Below are 19,580 nucleotides of genomic sequence, written 5' to 3'. Positions count from 1 at the left end.
TTATTAAATAGGACAGAAAAAAATATACAATAATAGCAATTTATTTAAAAAAAATAATACAATTCATGTCGCTCGCATTCCCTCTCTTCTCTTTCCGATTTTTTAAATTTATTTCTAGCCTTTCATAATTTCCTTAATATCTCTTTCCTTTGATTTTATTTAAATCTTCTTTTTAATTTTATTTTTTTATCTATCTTTAATTTTACAAATGAGGTCCTTTATTTCCTGACATTTTCTAATGCTCTATACAATTCCTATCTTTTCCACAGAATATACGCTTCCAATACTTCTCCTCTAACCAGTATTTATTTGCTTCCTCCATATTTCCGTATTTTAGTTTCACTATTAGTGTAACTTCCTCTCTCTGTTTGTAAGACATCAATTTCATCTAGATTTTCCTCAGATATCTGAATCCTCTATCATTTATTTCTATTTCCTTATATTTCTTATTGTATCCCTCTTAAAATTCTTGTATCCTCCCATTGCCTGTAGTCTCCTTATTAGTAAAATCTTTTATTTTTTTGTTTGGGATCAGTTTTAAGGAATTCGAAGAAGACTGAACTAAAAAATTAACATCAAAATAGTAAGACGTAAGGTGTTTTGATATTTTCGCTCGAATATTTTTTTTGTTCGCCGCTCTCCACTTAATTCTTGTCGGTTTCGCTTATCGCGAATCTTGAAAAGCCGATATTAACATCGTCATTTAATGAGCTACATGATGTGTATCCCCTTGGCCTATGAGTCGCAGTTTGTCGCGACCTTGGTGCCAATTCGTTGTTGATACGCGGGTTTTCATCCGAGGCTAAAGTTTCTCTGGACGCTCGTCTGTCTCTGCAACTGGAGGGTTCGCTGGATCGATTCGACCCAGTTCTTCACCCTCGACCTCGAAATTTATTGTTCCGTCGACCCATTTCTGGAAATCAAGACATTGCCGCAGTACGCAGATGTTATAAGCGATATCTACAAGTTACTGGAGTTAGAGAGTTGCTTTCACAAGAGGCCTGTCACAACTATTTGGAATTGATTCGATTTTCCTTGAAATATGTTGTACACAAAAATCTAAGAGATACACATTTTATCAGCCCAATATCTCAGATTTAAGGGGTGAAACATCTCCTTAAAGTTAACACTTGTATTGATTTCTTACATAGCAAAATATATCATTATATTGCTAAGAAAAATGATTATTCAATTTATTTTCTTTCTTTTAAGCAACGGTTGTATATAAATATATTTTCAAATTATTTATTAAAAAAATATTTTTTAACAAAGAATATTTTCTTGATAAATCTTGAAGTATATTTGCAAATTTTAGAGAAATTCATTAATATAGATATACTCAAACTAAGAATTTATTATTTTTATCATAAAAATTAATCAAAGAAGCGACTTTATATAACAAACAAAGCGATGTTTAATAATATTTAATTTAATAATATTTATTGAAATATTAAACATAAGATTTAGAATATTTTGATTAAACGTTTGTGAATTTATGAAGGATTTGATATTTAAACTTTTGAAAAATTTGAACTAAGTAATTATTTGCGTGTAGTATGTATAGTATTTTTCTGTGTGTATCAATTATCAGCAAAATAATTAAATGTACAGAAAAATGTTTTACATAAAATTTTTATGATTTTTTAATATATTTTATAACTGCAATGTATTTAGATTTTTTTAAAATCTATTATATTTCAAAAATGCTCCCATTTTCATTCATCAAATTGACGAATGGAATCACTTAAATCTCATATTGAATCGATATAAAAAAAATTTGTTTTAGAATTTTGTGCTTATTTCAAGGAGAATCAGTTCCGGACAGTTGTGACAAATCCTTTGTTAGAATTCTACAAAGAAGGAACTCATTGATGGCGAACGATATAACGAATGCTAACCGGTGCCAGCGATCGCATGATATGACGGTAAAGAGTTTCATTCTCAGCTCTTTAATAATTGGAGCCGGCACTGACTGTTTCCGCTAATCACCCAATCAGCCTCGTGTCATAAACGTTTCCTTCTGAATTCTAATTTTCTGCTGTCGCGCATGTACGTATCGTATTCGTCTGACTTTTCTTCGGAGAAGTCGGACACAGAATGTTTTCTTATGTATCGACGCTGCATTTGGCGCAACGTGATGATTATCATGACGTAATCGTTGAGTCACACTAGCGAAATAGAAAAGGGAGAGAAAGAGAAAATCAGAATTAGAGTTTATTTATTAGATGCTCTGGGATACTAAATATGAATTCTCTAAAGTATACAAAATTATTACAAAAAAGAACAATATATTGAGTTGTCTGGAAAGTTCGTGCCGATGTTGAAGGAAAATTGAAACGCAGAAAATCTAAATTTTAGTATACATTTATTAAATTATATAAGTTAGTCGGCACGAACTTTCCGGACAACCCAATACTTATTTTGATTATGTTGTAAGATGCAAAGATCAAAAATGAAGAAAGAAGAAAAATAAAATATAATTGATAATAAAGCAAGATTTAAAAAAGCGGATAAAATTATAAAAAATAGCAATACAATTTATTATAATTATAATATAAAATGCAAAAAAAAATGAAGACAGAAAAAATAAAATATAATAGATAATGAAAATCCAAAAAAGAGAGGGATGAGAGAGAGAAAACTTGTAGTAAAATTTATGTTATGAATCATCGTTATCGTTGTACACAAGAGTTATATTTTTATTGAACGTGACATTTTTGAATATTTTAACGGAACAGTTAATAATGATCTATAGATCTATAGAGAAACGTCAAAAACATTCGTCACGAGAGAGCTCGGGTTTATTAAAGTTTATTCCCTCTGCCAGAATTTAATTGGCGTCGAACGTGACTTCTGTTTCTTCCTGTCAGATTTTTTTCAGTTCAATTGACGTAATAATACGCAACTGATTCCCTCCTCCGCATTTTCGATGCGCAGATAGAAATTATTATTATAGCGCTCAGAGTCAGTAGCATTGAGCTTCATGAATAAACTCATATGCAGTGAATGAGAGAAAATTATTATCGCATTTTTTTTATTTAAAAAATTTTTTTTCGAATAATTTTACATGGGAAAATGAAAATATTATCACGATATCAAATACGCCCTTTTCTTTTGCGCGAATAAAACTGTTGTCAAATAACACAGCACTTTGCATTTTTTTTTTTTATTTTCTCTTTTATATGCATCATCCGCAAGAAAAAAATAGAGTATGCAAATGCTCTTTTTTTATCCATGTCGCGAAATAAACACGCGCGATAAATATCAAGTGTTATTTAAACAGATAAATGATATTATGTATATTGGATAGACACAATTTGTTTTAAATTTATCACATTTCAAAAGCGGCTCATTCAAATTTTTCTGATAATTTAACACCAGATACCTAAATGTTGAAAAGGAACTCAAATATTACATAAAAATAAAATCTACAAAAAAATGTAACACTAACTTTACTTTTAAATTATATCAAAGTATTAGATTTATTATTAATTTTTACATAATGTTTGTGTTACTATTTAACATATAATATGTTAAATTAATACAGTTACATTTATACAGTTTATTTATTTTAAAATTTACATTTTTTACATACAGTTTTTACATACAATTTTTACATACAGTTACATTTATACAGTTTATTTATTTTAAAATTTACATTTTAAAATTTCATAATTATTTGTTTACTCACTCACAAATATTGTTATTTAGCACAAAGTTTGTTTAGCACAAAGAAATATTAAATACCAATTTAACACAAAATATTCAAATAATATAATTATATTTAATTGTTAAAGCTCATTGAAAATTTAACATTAAAATTTTAACAAAGATTTCAATGCAACATGTTTTTAACTGTATCAGTTATGTAAGACAACATGTAACACTTTCTTCTGCTTCATCCTCTCGAATGTTTCCTTAAATCTTAAAGTCGAGATTCGCTTACATCATTACACGGAAGTGGGAGATTTAATTTGTGGTTTATACATAATGTGTGAATGGACAAAACGCGAGGATCGTTATTTCGCATCAGATCGTCGAAGGAAACGGTCGATGAAACGGCAAAATGTTATCGTGTTCCCTCCGTGTGTCTAACAAACGGCGGTTACGTTTTCGCAGCGCGGAGAATTACTTGGCGCCGTTCTTCCGCAGATTCCGTTCTCCACGACGTCGATGAACGACTCTGGAACTTGAGCGGCCGCTTCCGCGACGGCAGATATCAGAGTCATTGTTTGCGTATAACACACACATTGTCCGTCTCGTGAAATGCACGGAATAAGCCACCTATTGTCCCATCATCACGGCACCGACAATGGCGGCGATGCGAGAAGTTCTATCTCGTCCTCCGCGTCGTCGGACATCAAGAACCAAGATACCAAGTTCCTGCAGGAACTGTTGAACCATAATGATCAACAACAACAACAAGATAGCAATAGGCTTTATCTACATGAGCGTCATGTGTCCCGCGGCTCGGTTAGTTCCGCGTATTCTTATGGTTCCTCGTCCTACGGTTCATCTTATGGCTCCAATTCGTCCAATCATCAGCAATCCGTGTACCACACGGTCCACGGCAACATTCATCATCCGTTTCATCACTACCACCACTATCATCAACAGTATCATCATCGAGCAGCGAGCACCGGCAAAGCGTCACCGACGTCGCCTAGTCCGACCAATGAGCATGAAAAGCAGCACCATCATCACAGCATACAGGAGATGATACGACATTTCGGCCGACGATTAGGACACATCAGACGGCAGAGTGAGAGCCATGAGAGCCCAAAGAAACGGGGCGAGGATTTCAGAAACAGGAGTCAGAGTCTAGACGGCGGCGCTAGACATTGTCCCTCCATCGGTCCACAAGAAACCGATTGCGAAACCACTTACAGGATTTATGAGAGCATACTCAGGCAAGGTAACGCGAGCGAATGCGATCGAATCTCGATGACGAGCGCATTGTCGATCTCGCCGAATCCTCGGTGAACCACGTTTCCCTGCATTCATGTAGTAGATGTTACTATATTTTGTATAAAACAAAGCTTAGAAAGAGAAGTTTAGGAGAGAAGTGCTAACTAATTATGTGATCCTGAATAAAAATTATTTCAATCAATAATATAATCACGTGATCAATTTTCGCATATTCTGGTATATACGATTTCTAATAGATTGAAATCTGTTATTCTCTATTGTCTGTGCTTTTCAATTGTGTCTTAGTCTACATGCTGGCCAATCACAAAATAGCTGATTACGTGATCAGTTGGCAGGTTCTCTTCTAGACTCTTTAGCAAAGATCATTTATAAAATTACTAAGATTCATGTATGTATAGCAATGTCTTATTTAAATATGAATTTTTTAATGATATAAAAGAGAAGAGAGCTTCAAAAAGAGCACTATTGCGTAAATAATTCTGAAAGGTGCAGCACAAATTTTAATATCGTTAAAATAAGTTACTTATTTCACATGGCGTGTCTAATTACTGACAATTAACTGGAAAAAATGATGTTGTTTCAGCATTATTTTAATTGAAAATAATTTTGTCGATTTATTAACAATAATATTAACGAAACAAACAAAATTTTATTAAGATAAGGGCATAAATATTTATTTCGTTAATCGCGTTATTGAATTAACAAAAATAATTTCAATTAAAATAATGTTGCCGTTAGTACATCTTTTTTTTTTCAGTGTATGTATTTATTGCTACTATTTAAATATACTATACATATACTCTTTAAATAAAAAGTAACTACTTTTTAAAAATTTTTGGGATTATTTATTTAAATATCCATAACAATGTGTTTTTTTAACAATTCTTCGGAATCAATAGCAATTAATAAATTAAAACATTTGTTACGGATATTTAATAATAAATTAATTAAATAAGTAATCCTAAAAATGTTAATTTTTAAAAAGTTTCCAAACTTTCAGCCTATATATATATTTTTAAAAAGAAAGTAAATTTACAAATTATTAATTTCACAATAAAATGGAGAATTAATTTCACAATAATCATATGCATTGTTATAATTTGATAAAAAATTAGGAATCAATCATTTCGACTATTCTAGTAGTTCAGGTAAAAAGAAAAAAAAGGAGGGAAAAACATTGATAATTGAATAGGTAGTCATGTCGCTTTCGAGGAGGTACTATTTCAATTTCCGACTATTTTCGATTGCGCAATATGTTTTTGTAGGGGCGCGTGCGGAAATTTCTCTCGCGTGTCACTAAATTGGCTTGTCCACGTAGGATATTGTTTCTGTTACATATACATTCTCAGGTTCGCCAGTTTATACTGAACTGTTCGTCAATTTAAACACGATATACTCCTATGTGAATAATGGAACGGTAAAATGTCTATGAGTAAATATTTAACGGAACAATTAATAAACAATTAATAAACAGTATATATGGACTGACAAATGTTACCTGTTAATCTTCTTGCAATTCAATCTACCGCAGTGTTACACTTTGCAGCTAATATTCTTAATGAGCACTTGGGATTTTAATTATAGGATTTTGAATTTTATGCTGAATTTTTTGTATTTTTATATAATGTTGATTCAAGGAAATGAAATGTAAATATATAGTTTAAAAAAAAGATGCATATATCTTTTTAAAAATATATTTGCGTTTTTAAATAGATTTTCTCATTATCATTCGTATTAGCGACGCAATTCCTTTATTTTTCTCCTCTGATTATCTATCTCTAGCATTTTCTCGTGATCTTCAAAACGATTCTATTTCTGGCACAGTCACCCGAGTTATTTCATCTCGCAAGCTCAGCCTTCATAAAGCTCGGTGATTATTGACGGTAAGCTTGACCTGAGCATCGTTATTACCGCTTATGACAATTGCGACAAATACATAACGATATCTTGTTAATCTTTAGTATTTATAAAAACAGAATTGTGTGAAAGTTGTTTTCCTAAAAACTGTCGTGTACAGACAGAACGATTTTACTGATGTATTTAAAAAGCTAAATACAAATTTGAAAATAATTTTCAAAAACTTAAGCTTGATGAACAACGCCGCAAAATGTTTTGACATCATAGTAATCATTATGAGTGTCCCACATAATTATGTTAATAGTTCAACAAAGTTATTTTTTTTTTAGATCTGTATCTAGTTAAATGTTTAGATAATTCAGCAAAAGCATTATAGTTTAAAAATATATAAGTACATAACAGTTTCTATAAGAAGTGATTAGAATTGGAAATTTATACTTTCTGTAAAAAAATTAATGTCATACGAAACAATTCAATATTTATGTTTAATAATATAATTTTATAGTTTAAATAAAAACTATGTTATTTTAATTATTTATTAAAAAACATTTCAAATTAAAATAATTTTTTATCCAGTTTCAAAATCATGAACTAAACTGTTTGAATTACTTTCAAATGCAATATAGAAAAATCTAGAATATTTAAATAATTTTTTATTCCATAAAAAACATTCAGAGAAATTAAATTTCAATAAATATTTATTTGAACAGTATATACGAACTTAATATTTATTTATGGAAAATATGAATATTTATATTAAATAAATTTATTAAATAAAAAAATGACAATTGAATCAAATCAATAGCTCTTGTACCGAACATAAAATAAATATTTACAATTAGTAAACATTCAGCTAGTAGTATTTAAATGAATATTTATTTAAATGTAGTACATTTTTCTTCATTGTACGTATAATAGAGTCTCTTTAAATTTGACTTTTGTAATCTTTGCATTCCTCACACGTACACACTTTTACAAACTGTCATGTCAGGTAGGCTGGACATGTGTTGCGCGCGCATCTGCACCTAAGTGTACTCACAGTGTATGCAATGTAATTCCATAGGCATGTTATGTATAACTATTTGTGTAATGTATTCTTTTGTGATACATATGTACATATGATTTGTTTTGCTAAGGTTATGTACACTATAGTGTACTTTACACTTATAGTGTAAGTGCACTTTGATAGGTTAGCATGCGCAAGTACGCGATGATTGGTAGACTCGTTCTGTAGAGGAGGTACTCTATAATTTTGGCATTCCACTCTTATCACCCCATTTAGAGGGCCAAATGTTGAGAAACTCTACTGTATAATTATTGTACGTATAATCCTTAATCTGAATCAAGATAATAAAATGAAAATTCTCGATTTATTGTATTTTTTGCTGGAATTGCTTTTACTGCGCAACATTTTTTTCACAGATATAATCAATGTTGATTTATCTTTCATAAATTGATCTTTCACATTTCCCGCAAGCGAGACGAACGCGCACATTTATATCTTGTTATTCATTTCCCAAGGCGATGACTGAAGAACTTGCCAATTAGCGTACTAATTTGTCGAACAATGTACAATCGCCGGTTCGTTTTTCGCGAAATTTATCGATTTGACGATTCAAACTATTCGCAAATATTCACGTCTGGCTAGCATCCGCATGGTGCCTTATTGAGCGCTCGTATCGCGAAACGCGCTTGTGAAATAAATACCGCGCCGATAAAACGGAATATCGCTTGAACGTCTTGCGCTGAGGAAGCGTATTTAATCGTAGAAACGGCCTTCGCCGAGAGAAAAATAAAATTCCAAGTCCCATGTTCCGAGGTCAAAGCATCCCTCCAGTGTGACCAGTAGCTCCGATTTTGACTCTTGTTCTACGAGATATTTATCGTGCCATTGACACCATCTAAAAAAATGTAGGTGTTGATTTAATTAATACCATGCGATGTACATAATTCTTTTAATATTAAATATTTAATATCAACTTAGTGTGAATTTAGCTCATGAGTTTTAAATTTACACCATGATAATGTTGATATAAACATCAGGAGTTATAAATTCACGTCGACCACATTATGTTGGCGTGAATATTAATTAACACCAACACAGTGAGAATTATATAGACACTGCGTGATAAATTTATACTAATATTTTTTAGAATGCAGTGTCTGATGAATATCAAATGTTTGCCGGAGTTAATACATCGCTATTACTGATCGTTCATTTATGGAAAGAACAGTTTTTACTGACGTATCTAAAAAATTTATAATATAAAATCTTATAAAACCGTATATGTAAATCTTTAGAAATCAATTTCTTAAATGATCTAATTAGATACAGGTCTGCAAATAAATGTTATTATCGAAATAATTATGCGGAATGCTTCAACTGGATGCTAGAATGTCAAAATTTTTTTCAGATCTTAAGTTTTGAATGTTTCAGCAGAATCATTCTTTGTTGGCAAATACAAAAATGGGGAAAAAAGTTCGCGTTATTTATATTATTAAATTTATCATGTCAATTTACATCCAATTTGAATTATTATTTTTATCACTGTTTCTACTCGGTATGATGTTAATTTAATTAAAATAATGGAATTAAACAATTTGTGCCAAATTTAATTTTATATTAAATTAAATTTATTGTTTATTACGAAAGACATGCTAACTGTAAATGCATATTAATATGGACGTTGTTTACTTTGAAAGAGACCACAGAAATAATTGATTTACACATATTTTGACACACATGAGAGTTAAAACTAAATAAGTAACATCAAATGCTGTGGAAGTTAAATGTTGGAATAATAATTTCTATATGTAATTTATTTTAGATATATTTATTTCAAATATATGATTGCGCGCCAATTACTTTCGGAATTACAACACAACCAAATTAATAATAATAATAATAATCTTAAATTAAATTTGATCATCGATTTAAAAAAAATTATTAAAAAATCGTCGATTTGATCGTTGGTTTAAAAAAAAAACCTATTAGAAAATAATCAGCGCGCAATCATATATCTGAAAAAAATATATCTAAAAATAAATATATAGAATTGTGTTTTTCACATCTATGATTGCATTCGGCGCTTCTTATTTAATCTGTTTATTCGTGTCTTGTTTATTTATTCGTAACTTATTATTGAAAGTCAAATATAACAAAATGTTACTTAACTCAATGGATTATGTGTTTTGATGTTATCACGCTATTCTTTTAATATGTAACAGTGCAGGTGATTACACTTTGAAAGAAAACTAGTAATATCACGCGGAAAAAAACTGTTTTTTTATGCAGGATTCAACAGTGATAGTTCGATAAATACAAAATTACGTAAGATCTAGCAATGTTTTTTTTTTTATCTAAATGCAGATAAGGCTTATTTACATAAATTAATACTTGTTCCTCTACTATGATATATTCGCAGTCATCATAAACGTTATTACATAATTTTTTCTTGACATGATTGCGAGAAATTAATGGATACGAGAAAAGCGTAAAATTATTCCAGTTGAAATCAACACGAATTTCATCAGAGGCTTATGATATTCGATTTCGTTAGTAAAAAAATATACCGGACAAACGCAAGTCAATTATGGTCATATTTAGTCGAGCATAATAGGAATAACAAGTCATATCTTACGTAATAATCACAATGACAAATTTTACGCATCTGTCAACAAATTGTCTAACGTTACACTGAGTTGTTATGATCGAAATCCAAGAAGATTGGATTAATTGTAACTATTAAAACTGTTTACAATGATAGAAACGACACGACATGATCGAAGTCGAATGATTCAAACTTAACAAATGTGATTAATGCACAACCAGTTTTGTTAAAGTATTAAAAAATTTAATTTGATGCAGGAAATAATTTCGCTGGACCATCAAAATAATTAGGTTATAATCAAATCAGCGTGGCGAGCAAGATTGCAAATAATTTTGATATTTTAACAATCAGTTTGAATGTCCTTCATAATTATTTTGATGGTCCATAGTTCTTTTTCTAGATCAATACAGTTTCAAAATTTGTATTACAAAATACATTTTACATTTTCTAAATGACCTGATTAAATTTTTGTGTTAATTTAATACAAGATATAATTATGTTAGAAAGCAACATAAATATTATATGAAAAAGTTAACACAAAAATATACTACTGATAGTTCATAAGCAAACTGTGAAACCATTTATTTTTTTTTTTTCAATTAAATTAATATTTATTATATGTTAAATTAACACGTATTTTATTTAGTTATCTTAAACTTTATATTTTAAAATACATCATTTTTACGTTATTTGTTTACTTATTTATAAATTGTATCATTTTGCTCTGAGAAATATTGAATATCAATTTAACAAAATTTTAAAAAGAATTTAAATGGATTTTTAGTCAAACATAGAATGCTTTTTAATGTGTAGTTTTTAGATTCTTCAACAAAATCGTTATCTCTATATGATCACGGTATTAATAAAAAAATAAATAAACTTTTATTTCACAAAAAGAGATTACTTTTTTCTTTTTATACATTTTTTTACGAGTAATATACCTTTTTTCTGTACAGATCGTTTCTTTTATTATTCCACGAGAAATATCAAAGTGAGATTATCGAAGAGTAAACATTTTACGATAGAGATATACATTTGATCAGTCTGATATAAAATCTTCAATAAAGTACTTATATTTCGATGATTTAAATCACGTAGGATGACGTGAATATATCTGTAATCGATTATTCCTTCAGTACTTAAATTTCTTTTTATAAATTATTGATCAGTAAAAGTTTGCGGTTGAGTGTGCAATCAAATTTTATATTTATATTTTATAATCTATAATGTATATTTTAATATACGATATATTACATATAGTTATGTATAAATAATATAATATATTATTAACATTATAATATTATAAAAATAATATAGAAATATTTATATCATAATTATAATATAAAGAATATAATATATTTATATTCTAATTATTTGCGTAACAAAATTTCCTTTTACGTCATTGACTACATGCAATCCGTTTCGTTTCAGGTGCCCAAAGAAGAAGTTCATTGGATCCTACGGCACGGAGATTATCCCTCGGGACACCCGCAATACCTCATCGAGCATCCGATGCTTGCCTGGATCCGGTTCACGCTGCCATACTTTTCAGAGACGCGCGAGGGGTAAGTTGATTGCAATTATATTATTGTTATGTCGAACGCGCCATTCTATGAATTATATACGTATATTTGCAAATATGACGCTAAAAGTCGCAATGCAGTATTATAAATAAATTTTATACATTTGCATCAATTAATAATCTACCTTACCATAATGGAACAGATTTACAAACGTATATAAGAGCGTTTTCTACTGTCGATAAGGGCACTTTCTGCCGATAAATCAGAGCACTTCGATAAGTTTACCACGCGTTGATAAATTATCTACACGAGATTGTAGGTCTCGTTTAAAGGGAAACATCTCTCTCAGTTCTATCTCACTTATAGTGCTATTTTCAATAGCACAATGAAAGAAATACTAGGAATAGAAATAAATGTTAAATATTAGAAATTTAAAAAAATTATGAATTAATTATTATTTTATTTGTATTATTAAATTATTGTATTTATTTCATTTTAATGTGCATTGTGCATTAAATTTTTTATTTTTCTAATATTTAATGTTATTTAATGGATACAAATAAGATATAAAAGATATAATATATATTATGCCGTATTTATATTCATTGTGTAACACGTTTAATTTTTATTCCTAATTTTTTAACTTCTAATATTTAATATTCCTTAATATTTTCTCCATTATGCTTTCTCAAGGAACTTTTAGATATTATAGAATTCAATTCGCGCAATTAATATCTAAAACGATTATATACATACAGTCGACATTTCATATTTCGCTTCTAAGAAAATTCTCTCTCGAATAACATCTCTTAGAATTATTCTGCATAGAGAAGAGTGCTCATTGGCATGAGAGCGGAGAATAAATATTATCTTAATATTACTATTTCGTTCTTCCTCGCACTTGTAGAAAGAGAGACATTTCATCTCTATCAGACACTATTATATTATTCTTACAAGTCTCGATTCCTCTTCCTTCTTCATTCCTTCCGTTTACCTTCTCATGCATGCATTAAGTACATATTTAAACGTTTATCGACATCCTTATCTCATGCGTGATAGTTGCCACGATTGGTACTGAGAAATACGAACGTCGCGGACTCGCTAACTCGCTGGTCCCTAGGAAGTAACGTTCAAGGATACTTTCCCTGCCTGGACCATTTTCCTTCCCACGAGGGAGCTATTTAAAAACCTGGGATAATTCACGCGGCGAGTTTAATTAATGTCCGGCTTATGACGGCGGCGCCGGCTAGGAGGTTCCGAGGAGGCGTTCGCGTCCGCGCGCCTTCCGTTGTGCGCGCAATAAGCGATGCGCCGTAAATTTCATACACACAACGTGTGTCGCCGAGCCTCGACGAACCGTCGTCGAGCGCCGGCCTGGACGGTGTGATCCAGTTGAGCACGAGCTACCGAGCTTGGTGTCGGGTGACCGCCGAGGAAGCTGACGACGGCCGTGGCAAGTCTTCCGCGTTCGCGACGTCTCGTCCCGTGCACCTCTCGTCTCTCCTGTTCGCGGGAGTTCTCGTAACCGAGGACTCCTTCGCCGCTATCCGGACTCTACCGTAATTCGCAGCGGATCGCCGCCGGTTACCGTTAACGTCAACGTATATTTCTCGAAGAAGTCGGTCCAATTCGCACCTGTCACTTCTCTCTGCTTGGCACGAGCTCTTCCGGCTCGGTGAAGTTTTTTTTCCGAGAGTTCTCTTGCTCGCTCTTTTTCACTCTTTCTCTCTCTCGGGAGAGAGAGAGGGAGAGGGGGGGGGAGGGAGAAGGAAAGAGAGAAGGAGAGAGAGGATAAAGTGCGTGTCCGAGAAATCGATCGGCTCTCTCGCTAGATCGATACAATACGCTGAGTTTTTTTATACGGAAATACAATTTAATACTGGAAATTATTTATTTTTGAAAAATTATATCTTTGATTAATATCTCCTAGACTGAGTTTTTCATTTTTTTGGTTGACTTTATTTGACAATTTACTCGACAATGTAAAAATTGTGTTTTTTCTAGCTGTAGAATTAATCATTAAACTGATAATTTTGTAGTGATAACTTAAAAAGTCACTACAAAATTATCAGTTTAGTGATTAACTAAAAAAAAAAAAATAATATATGCAAGTCATAACTAAATACAATTTTTACATTATTATCAAGTTAAGTCTAACCAAAAGTGTGTTAATCAGGAAATGAAAAATTGATCCTCATTGTGGCATTCCCGAAATTTCTTTTATTATGCTATAACTTTTTTATTAATACCTATATTTGCTTGTTGCCATTATGTTTCTTGATATTTTACATTTCAATTGAAAAAGAATTGTTATAATATCCAGTGTGGTAGATACGCGACAAAACGATATAGAATGGGATCAAAGGATTAAAACAACAGTACTTTTGATTCAAAATAAGTAATTAATCCCTGTTCCACGCTGGAAAAAGAGTCTGGTTGCATTAATTGGAATTCTGATTGAAAATAGATAAATCAGAAAATTTTCTGGTTAAATATTATAATTCTAATTGAAATAACATACTGAAAAAAAAAGATTGGCTGTTACAGCAAATTAGATGATAAAATAATGCATAGCAATTTTTAATTGGCTGCAACAGCCAATTTTTGGTTGCGTTAACCTATCCGTAATGTCAGTATAGAATTTCAATAGACTAACGCAATCAAAAATTAATTGCTGGAACCAATTAAATATGCTATGCTATATCCAATCTTTTTTTTCAGTGCAGAATTCTGATTGACATAATTAGAATCTTCTGATTTGTTTCATTTTTAACCAGACGTTTTTTTTTGCCATATTAAATTTCTGTAAAGGATAGCGATCGATTAACGCGGTGCGTTTCTGAGAGTGCGATTAATTGTCATTTTCAAGCGTGAACATGCAAATCGATAGATACGGCAACGCTCTCGACGAGTTCGCGAGTTCCATGACGATTCTTATACGCGGATCTCGCATGGCTACCAGTATTCGCACGAGTTAGTTCACATCCACCGTTTGAAAGCCGAACACGGCGGAGTTGTGCGAAGCGGACCGCCGTTTTCAAAGAGTCCGGGAGGGAGAGGGACTTTTCAGGGTGAAGTTACGACGTAGTTTAATCTCTCTCCGGCGATCCTTCGGGGCCTAGGTCGATGAGCGACGGCGCAAACACTTGTTGCTATAGAAAAACGTGTGCGCGGAGCGCAGCAGCGACATAGCGCGCGAATATACGCAATATGATTCTTTCGGAACGACGTGTCCCTTCACGGTGGGTGTCCTTGACCTAACACCCCCGTACCGACACTTTTCACGACCAGTTGGGTGCACTCGCGAGTTTATCAAAATAATCGCGAATGGAAATAACTCGAAATAATCAGCGGGGCTTTTGGACGTTTCGCCCTCCTGTTTCCCGACTTCTGGTCCGCAGTGGGAAAAACTGGTTTACCATGTTTTTATTGCGTCATAATTATCGCAAGACCGATGAGTCGCATCTCTTCGCGCTCTTGATCGACGTGTGCGCGTGTGTATCTAACTCTACTACTAGGAGTACCGAGAGTCGTTATTGATCGTTTTTATTTTTTAGCTGTTTATATAACTGAGAGATGTATTTAGAATTTTTATATGAAAATACTAGTAGGCATTAAGATTTCGTACAATTGGTTTTTTTTTTATTACACTGAAAAAAATTATTAAATTTTAATTATTTATTTGAATACTAAGTAAACATTTACTTCAAAGTAAATAAATATTTACTTAATAAAAATTATAATTAAATCAAATTAATGGTTTTTATATCAAATATATGTTTATAATATATGTTTATAATAATTGATAAATATTTACTTAGAACTAACTTAGAGCTATTTATTCAAATTTTGTATCTTTTTAGTGTATTTGATTTATTCAGTGAAACTATTTTTATTATAGATTAACTTATTATTGTTTATTTTTTAAATTACTGTTATACAGCCACGTCCAAAAACATCCTAATAATTAGAGTTTTCTGCAAAATTACTGTTTCTTCTAATGATTTTTTGAAATTAGTTAAAAATTTAAGATTCATGTATATTTTTTTTATTATTGCGTAATTGCGGTTATAAATATCATTAGTTTGATACAGTTTATAAAAAAATCAATGTCGTAGATTGGCCTACACAAAGTCTTGACCTCAACCTGATTGAACATTAATAGATTTACTTAAAGAAAAAGATCCGCGTAATTGAAAATTCACTTTGAAACAGGACTTATAAATTGTGATAATGGAAGAATTGAGAGAATAACGAAATCCATTTACAGGAAATTAATAAAGAGTTTATCAAAAAGAACTGCAGAAATTATAAAATAAGAGGGAAGCGTAATAAATTTGGCGTTCAGCAGAAAAAGCAGACTTGTAATTGTTGTAAAATTGTTGAGCATAGCTAATGTTAATTTATTAAAATATAAACTTTGTTAATAAACTTTGTTCAGTAAAGTTTATTGTATTTATTTTATTTATAAATACAATACAATACAACTATTTATTTGCAGCAAATACAACAAACTTTGTTGTATTTATTTTGATCTAAGTAGTTTCCTAAGTTAGTGATTTTTTTTTTTTTTTAATCAAAATTTGATTATTTTTTAACACAATTTCCTTTTAAAAGGTCACTGATTTATTAACATATTAAGAATTATTAAATTTATAGGGGTGCTTAATAATTTTAAATGTGGCTGTATTTCTTGCATAAAAGATAAGATTCTGAAATTTTCTGAGTTTCCAATAATTATGTCATACTGATAAAGAATTCAGTTTTTTATGACTTCCTTAATTTTCTTGGTAATTTATCTGTTTGGTTCTTTTAGTGAATAAGAAATACTTCCAATGTTAACGATGAAGAAATCGCGACAAAGAAATCGCGATTGCCCACGCTGGAGCCGTCTAATAAAAGTCTGGACATGAGACAGCCAGTTTTGATTGGTATCCTCGCTCTGACTACTCTCTCGAGAGAGAGAAAGAAATAAGAAAGAAGAAAAAAGAGAAAACAATAAATGTATGTCTTTCTCTCTCTCCTATGAGTTTTGACAAAATCGCATCTTGTCCTGACTTTTATTAGAGGTAACTCTTTATTTTATAAATCTAATTGCACTTTAATTACCATACTGTACTCTCATTAGACTTATTTTTTTATTGTCATTTTCGAGAATCTTTTGAAAATTTTGTCTTCCTTTATATTTCTTATTAGAAAATCTCTAATCAACGTGGAGAGAAAAAGCGCTTCGAAGTTCAGCAGCTTCTCGCGGTTTGCGAATGCTGACGAAGTCCGGCTGTTTACAAACAATTGCGGATTCAGAATTATATTTAGACGTTGTGCCGTTGCCCACTACTCGTAGATCTGGCCACGGAATCGTGAATATTGGCCGCGTCTTCGTTTTGACGAGCGCGAGAGACGAACGAGGTCTCATCGTGCGCAGAGAAATACTTAATTGACGCCTCTACGCGTTCGTTTCTTAAGTAATTCGACATCTTTCTCGCATCTGGCGAACGATCGCCGTTCAAATGTACACACCCAGCGATTCCTATCACACTCAGCGTTTAAACGCTTCAGATAACGAATCTTTGTGTCTTGAGTCTTTCGGTGCGCGTAATCTTTATTTATGCGATGTTATGAGGGAGGGGAGGGTACCGTCGAAATAATATTTAGCGAGCATATCTACTGAACAGCTGGCGCAATCGTGTGGCGTGTTTTACAAATCTCAAGTCCAAATCGTCTTCTAATAGGAAATTCCTATACAGGGTCGCCATGTAATTATAACGAAACCAACGTTTAGCCAATCCTATTACTGTCAATTGATCGCCAAAGTTCTGTCAACCAGTACTGAACCATCACTGGCGAATGACTGGCTATCAAGTGACGACCAAAGTTCTATCAGCCAGTACTGGGCTATCACTAGCAAGTGACTAGCTAAAATGACTGCTAGTATGACAGTCAGATCTGCCAATACTAAGCCCAAGTTATCATCCAGTACTTGACCAATATTGGACTAGTAGTTCGTCAGTACTTGAGCTATTATACAGTCAATACGGACTCAATATTTGACCGATTGTAAAATCTTATACGAATTTTCTCGATGAGATTGCGGTTTTCGCCCGATTTTCGTCTCCTCGCGAGAGGACGAACAACGACGGCAACAAGTTGTCGCGTCGAATGTCGCGCGCTTTGTTTCTCTTCCTTCTCTTCCTTCATCTCGCGTGTTTGTGTGACGCACGCAATGTGTACTTTTTTATCTCCAACGGCCTTGCGGACGAACGCGAGTTATATCGAAACTTCGTCGTCGCGCTTGTTGTTGTAAAAAAAAATCCCTCGTTACACGCCCATAATGATAACGAGTTGTGTCGCGGTGACGCCTGCCGGCTGTTTCTGTCATTGCTACGCTCGACGAATGCTTCGCGGATAATTTTCACGTAGGTGTCTCGTTTATATAAATCTAGATCATATCCTTAAATCACCGGCGCCGCGCACCGTGTTTTCGCAAATCTCGAGTTCAACTCGTTTGTCTCATCAAGGCGGGGGTTTCCGCCTGATTTTCACTTCCTCGCGAGTGGACGAATCACGTCAACAAGTTGTCGTGTCGGAGACTGCCGCTGGATCAATAGACACATTCAGAAGAATGTTTATTTTATAATTGTTGAAAGTTTTCTTCTTCGCGCTGTGATAGGATATTCAAAACTTAGCTCGCAAACCAAGTGCTTCTTTCTCTTCATTGTCTTGTTGACATAGAGAGAAAAAAAAAGAATAAACGTGTGTTTGAATTCTGTTCAATAATAAATTAGTACTTTATTCTGTTTTGTCTTTTATCTATCTCGCTCAATGAGAAGATGGAGAGACAGTAGGAGTTTAACTCGCGGTTAAGTTTTGGACAGACTAGAGTCTTTGAAAACCAGGAAATATTGAATCGATCAGAAACTCTCCGTTCATTTCTGTCAATGTAGATTAAACTTAATCTGATTTTCTTAAATCTTTATCTTTTTCTAATTCTTAAAATGGGAAAAGATAAAAAGTAAATTAAACCGAGATTAACTTTAATCAGTGAGAGCTCAGTATTTCCTTAACATAATTGATTCACACTCCAGCGAAGAACCAGTCATATTAAAGAATCATTGAACGAATCAAACCGTATCTTCTCATTAGATAGTTAAAACACATCCTTCTATGACAAATTTCTGATTTTTTTTTGTTGTTGTTTTCAGATAGACTCTGTTTACTCTAGATTTAAAAGTATAATCCAATTAGCATGAAGAAAACTTCTAATAGTTGCAAAATAAATGTTCAGCTGAACGCGATCAATGGCTGCGTTCAGCAGAAAGAGCAACTTTGTAACGGTTGTAAAATTGTTTAATATGGTTTATTTATTTAGATCCAGTAAGAAACAAGGAGGATAAGAGCCAATTATATTAAAGAATCTTACAACAATTATAAAGTTACTTTTTCTACTGAACGCAATCTATCTCAATTCTGTCAAATGACTGATGAGGAAGAAAAGAGCGAAAAAAAGGGAAAAAAGCCCACGTGGTCCAGTGGTTATTCTCGGTTATTTCCTCTCGGTAAATTTCCGCCAGGAAACGCGGTGTCATCCTATTTTTAGATTCGATCAGGCTATTCAGTTTCACGCGATAGCGCCTTCGTTTTTTTTTTTTTTTTTTTTTTT

General features: G+C 32.2%; 1 protein-coding gene across 3 annotated transcripts in view; it reads left to right on the top strand.

Moving 5' to 3' along the window:
• LOC108684828 (serine-rich adhesin for platelets-like) overlaps window positions 1-19,580 on the top strand; it is a 78,552-nt gene that overhangs the window by 46,648 nt on the left and 12,324 nt on the right. For all 3 annotated transcript variants that reach the window (XM_018189337.1, XM_018189335.1, XM_018189336.1), the window contains one exon: window positions 11,829-11,962. In XM_018189337.1, the coding sequence (XP_018044826.1) occupies window positions 11,829-11,962 (134 nt within the window). The remainder of the gene's footprint in view (window positions 1-11,828; window positions 11,963-19,580) is intronic.

This window comes from Atta colombica, unplaced genomic scaffold (assembly GCF_001594045.1).
Source record: "Atta colombica isolate Treedump-2 unplaced genomic scaffold, Acol1.0 scaffold140, whole genome shotgun sequence".
NCBI classification, from domain to species: domain Eukaryota; kingdom Metazoa; phylum Arthropoda; class Insecta; order Hymenoptera; family Formicidae; genus Atta; species Atta colombica.
Note: the sequence above shows the minus strand (reverse complement) of the source record. Positions and strands in the feature narration are given on the sequence as shown.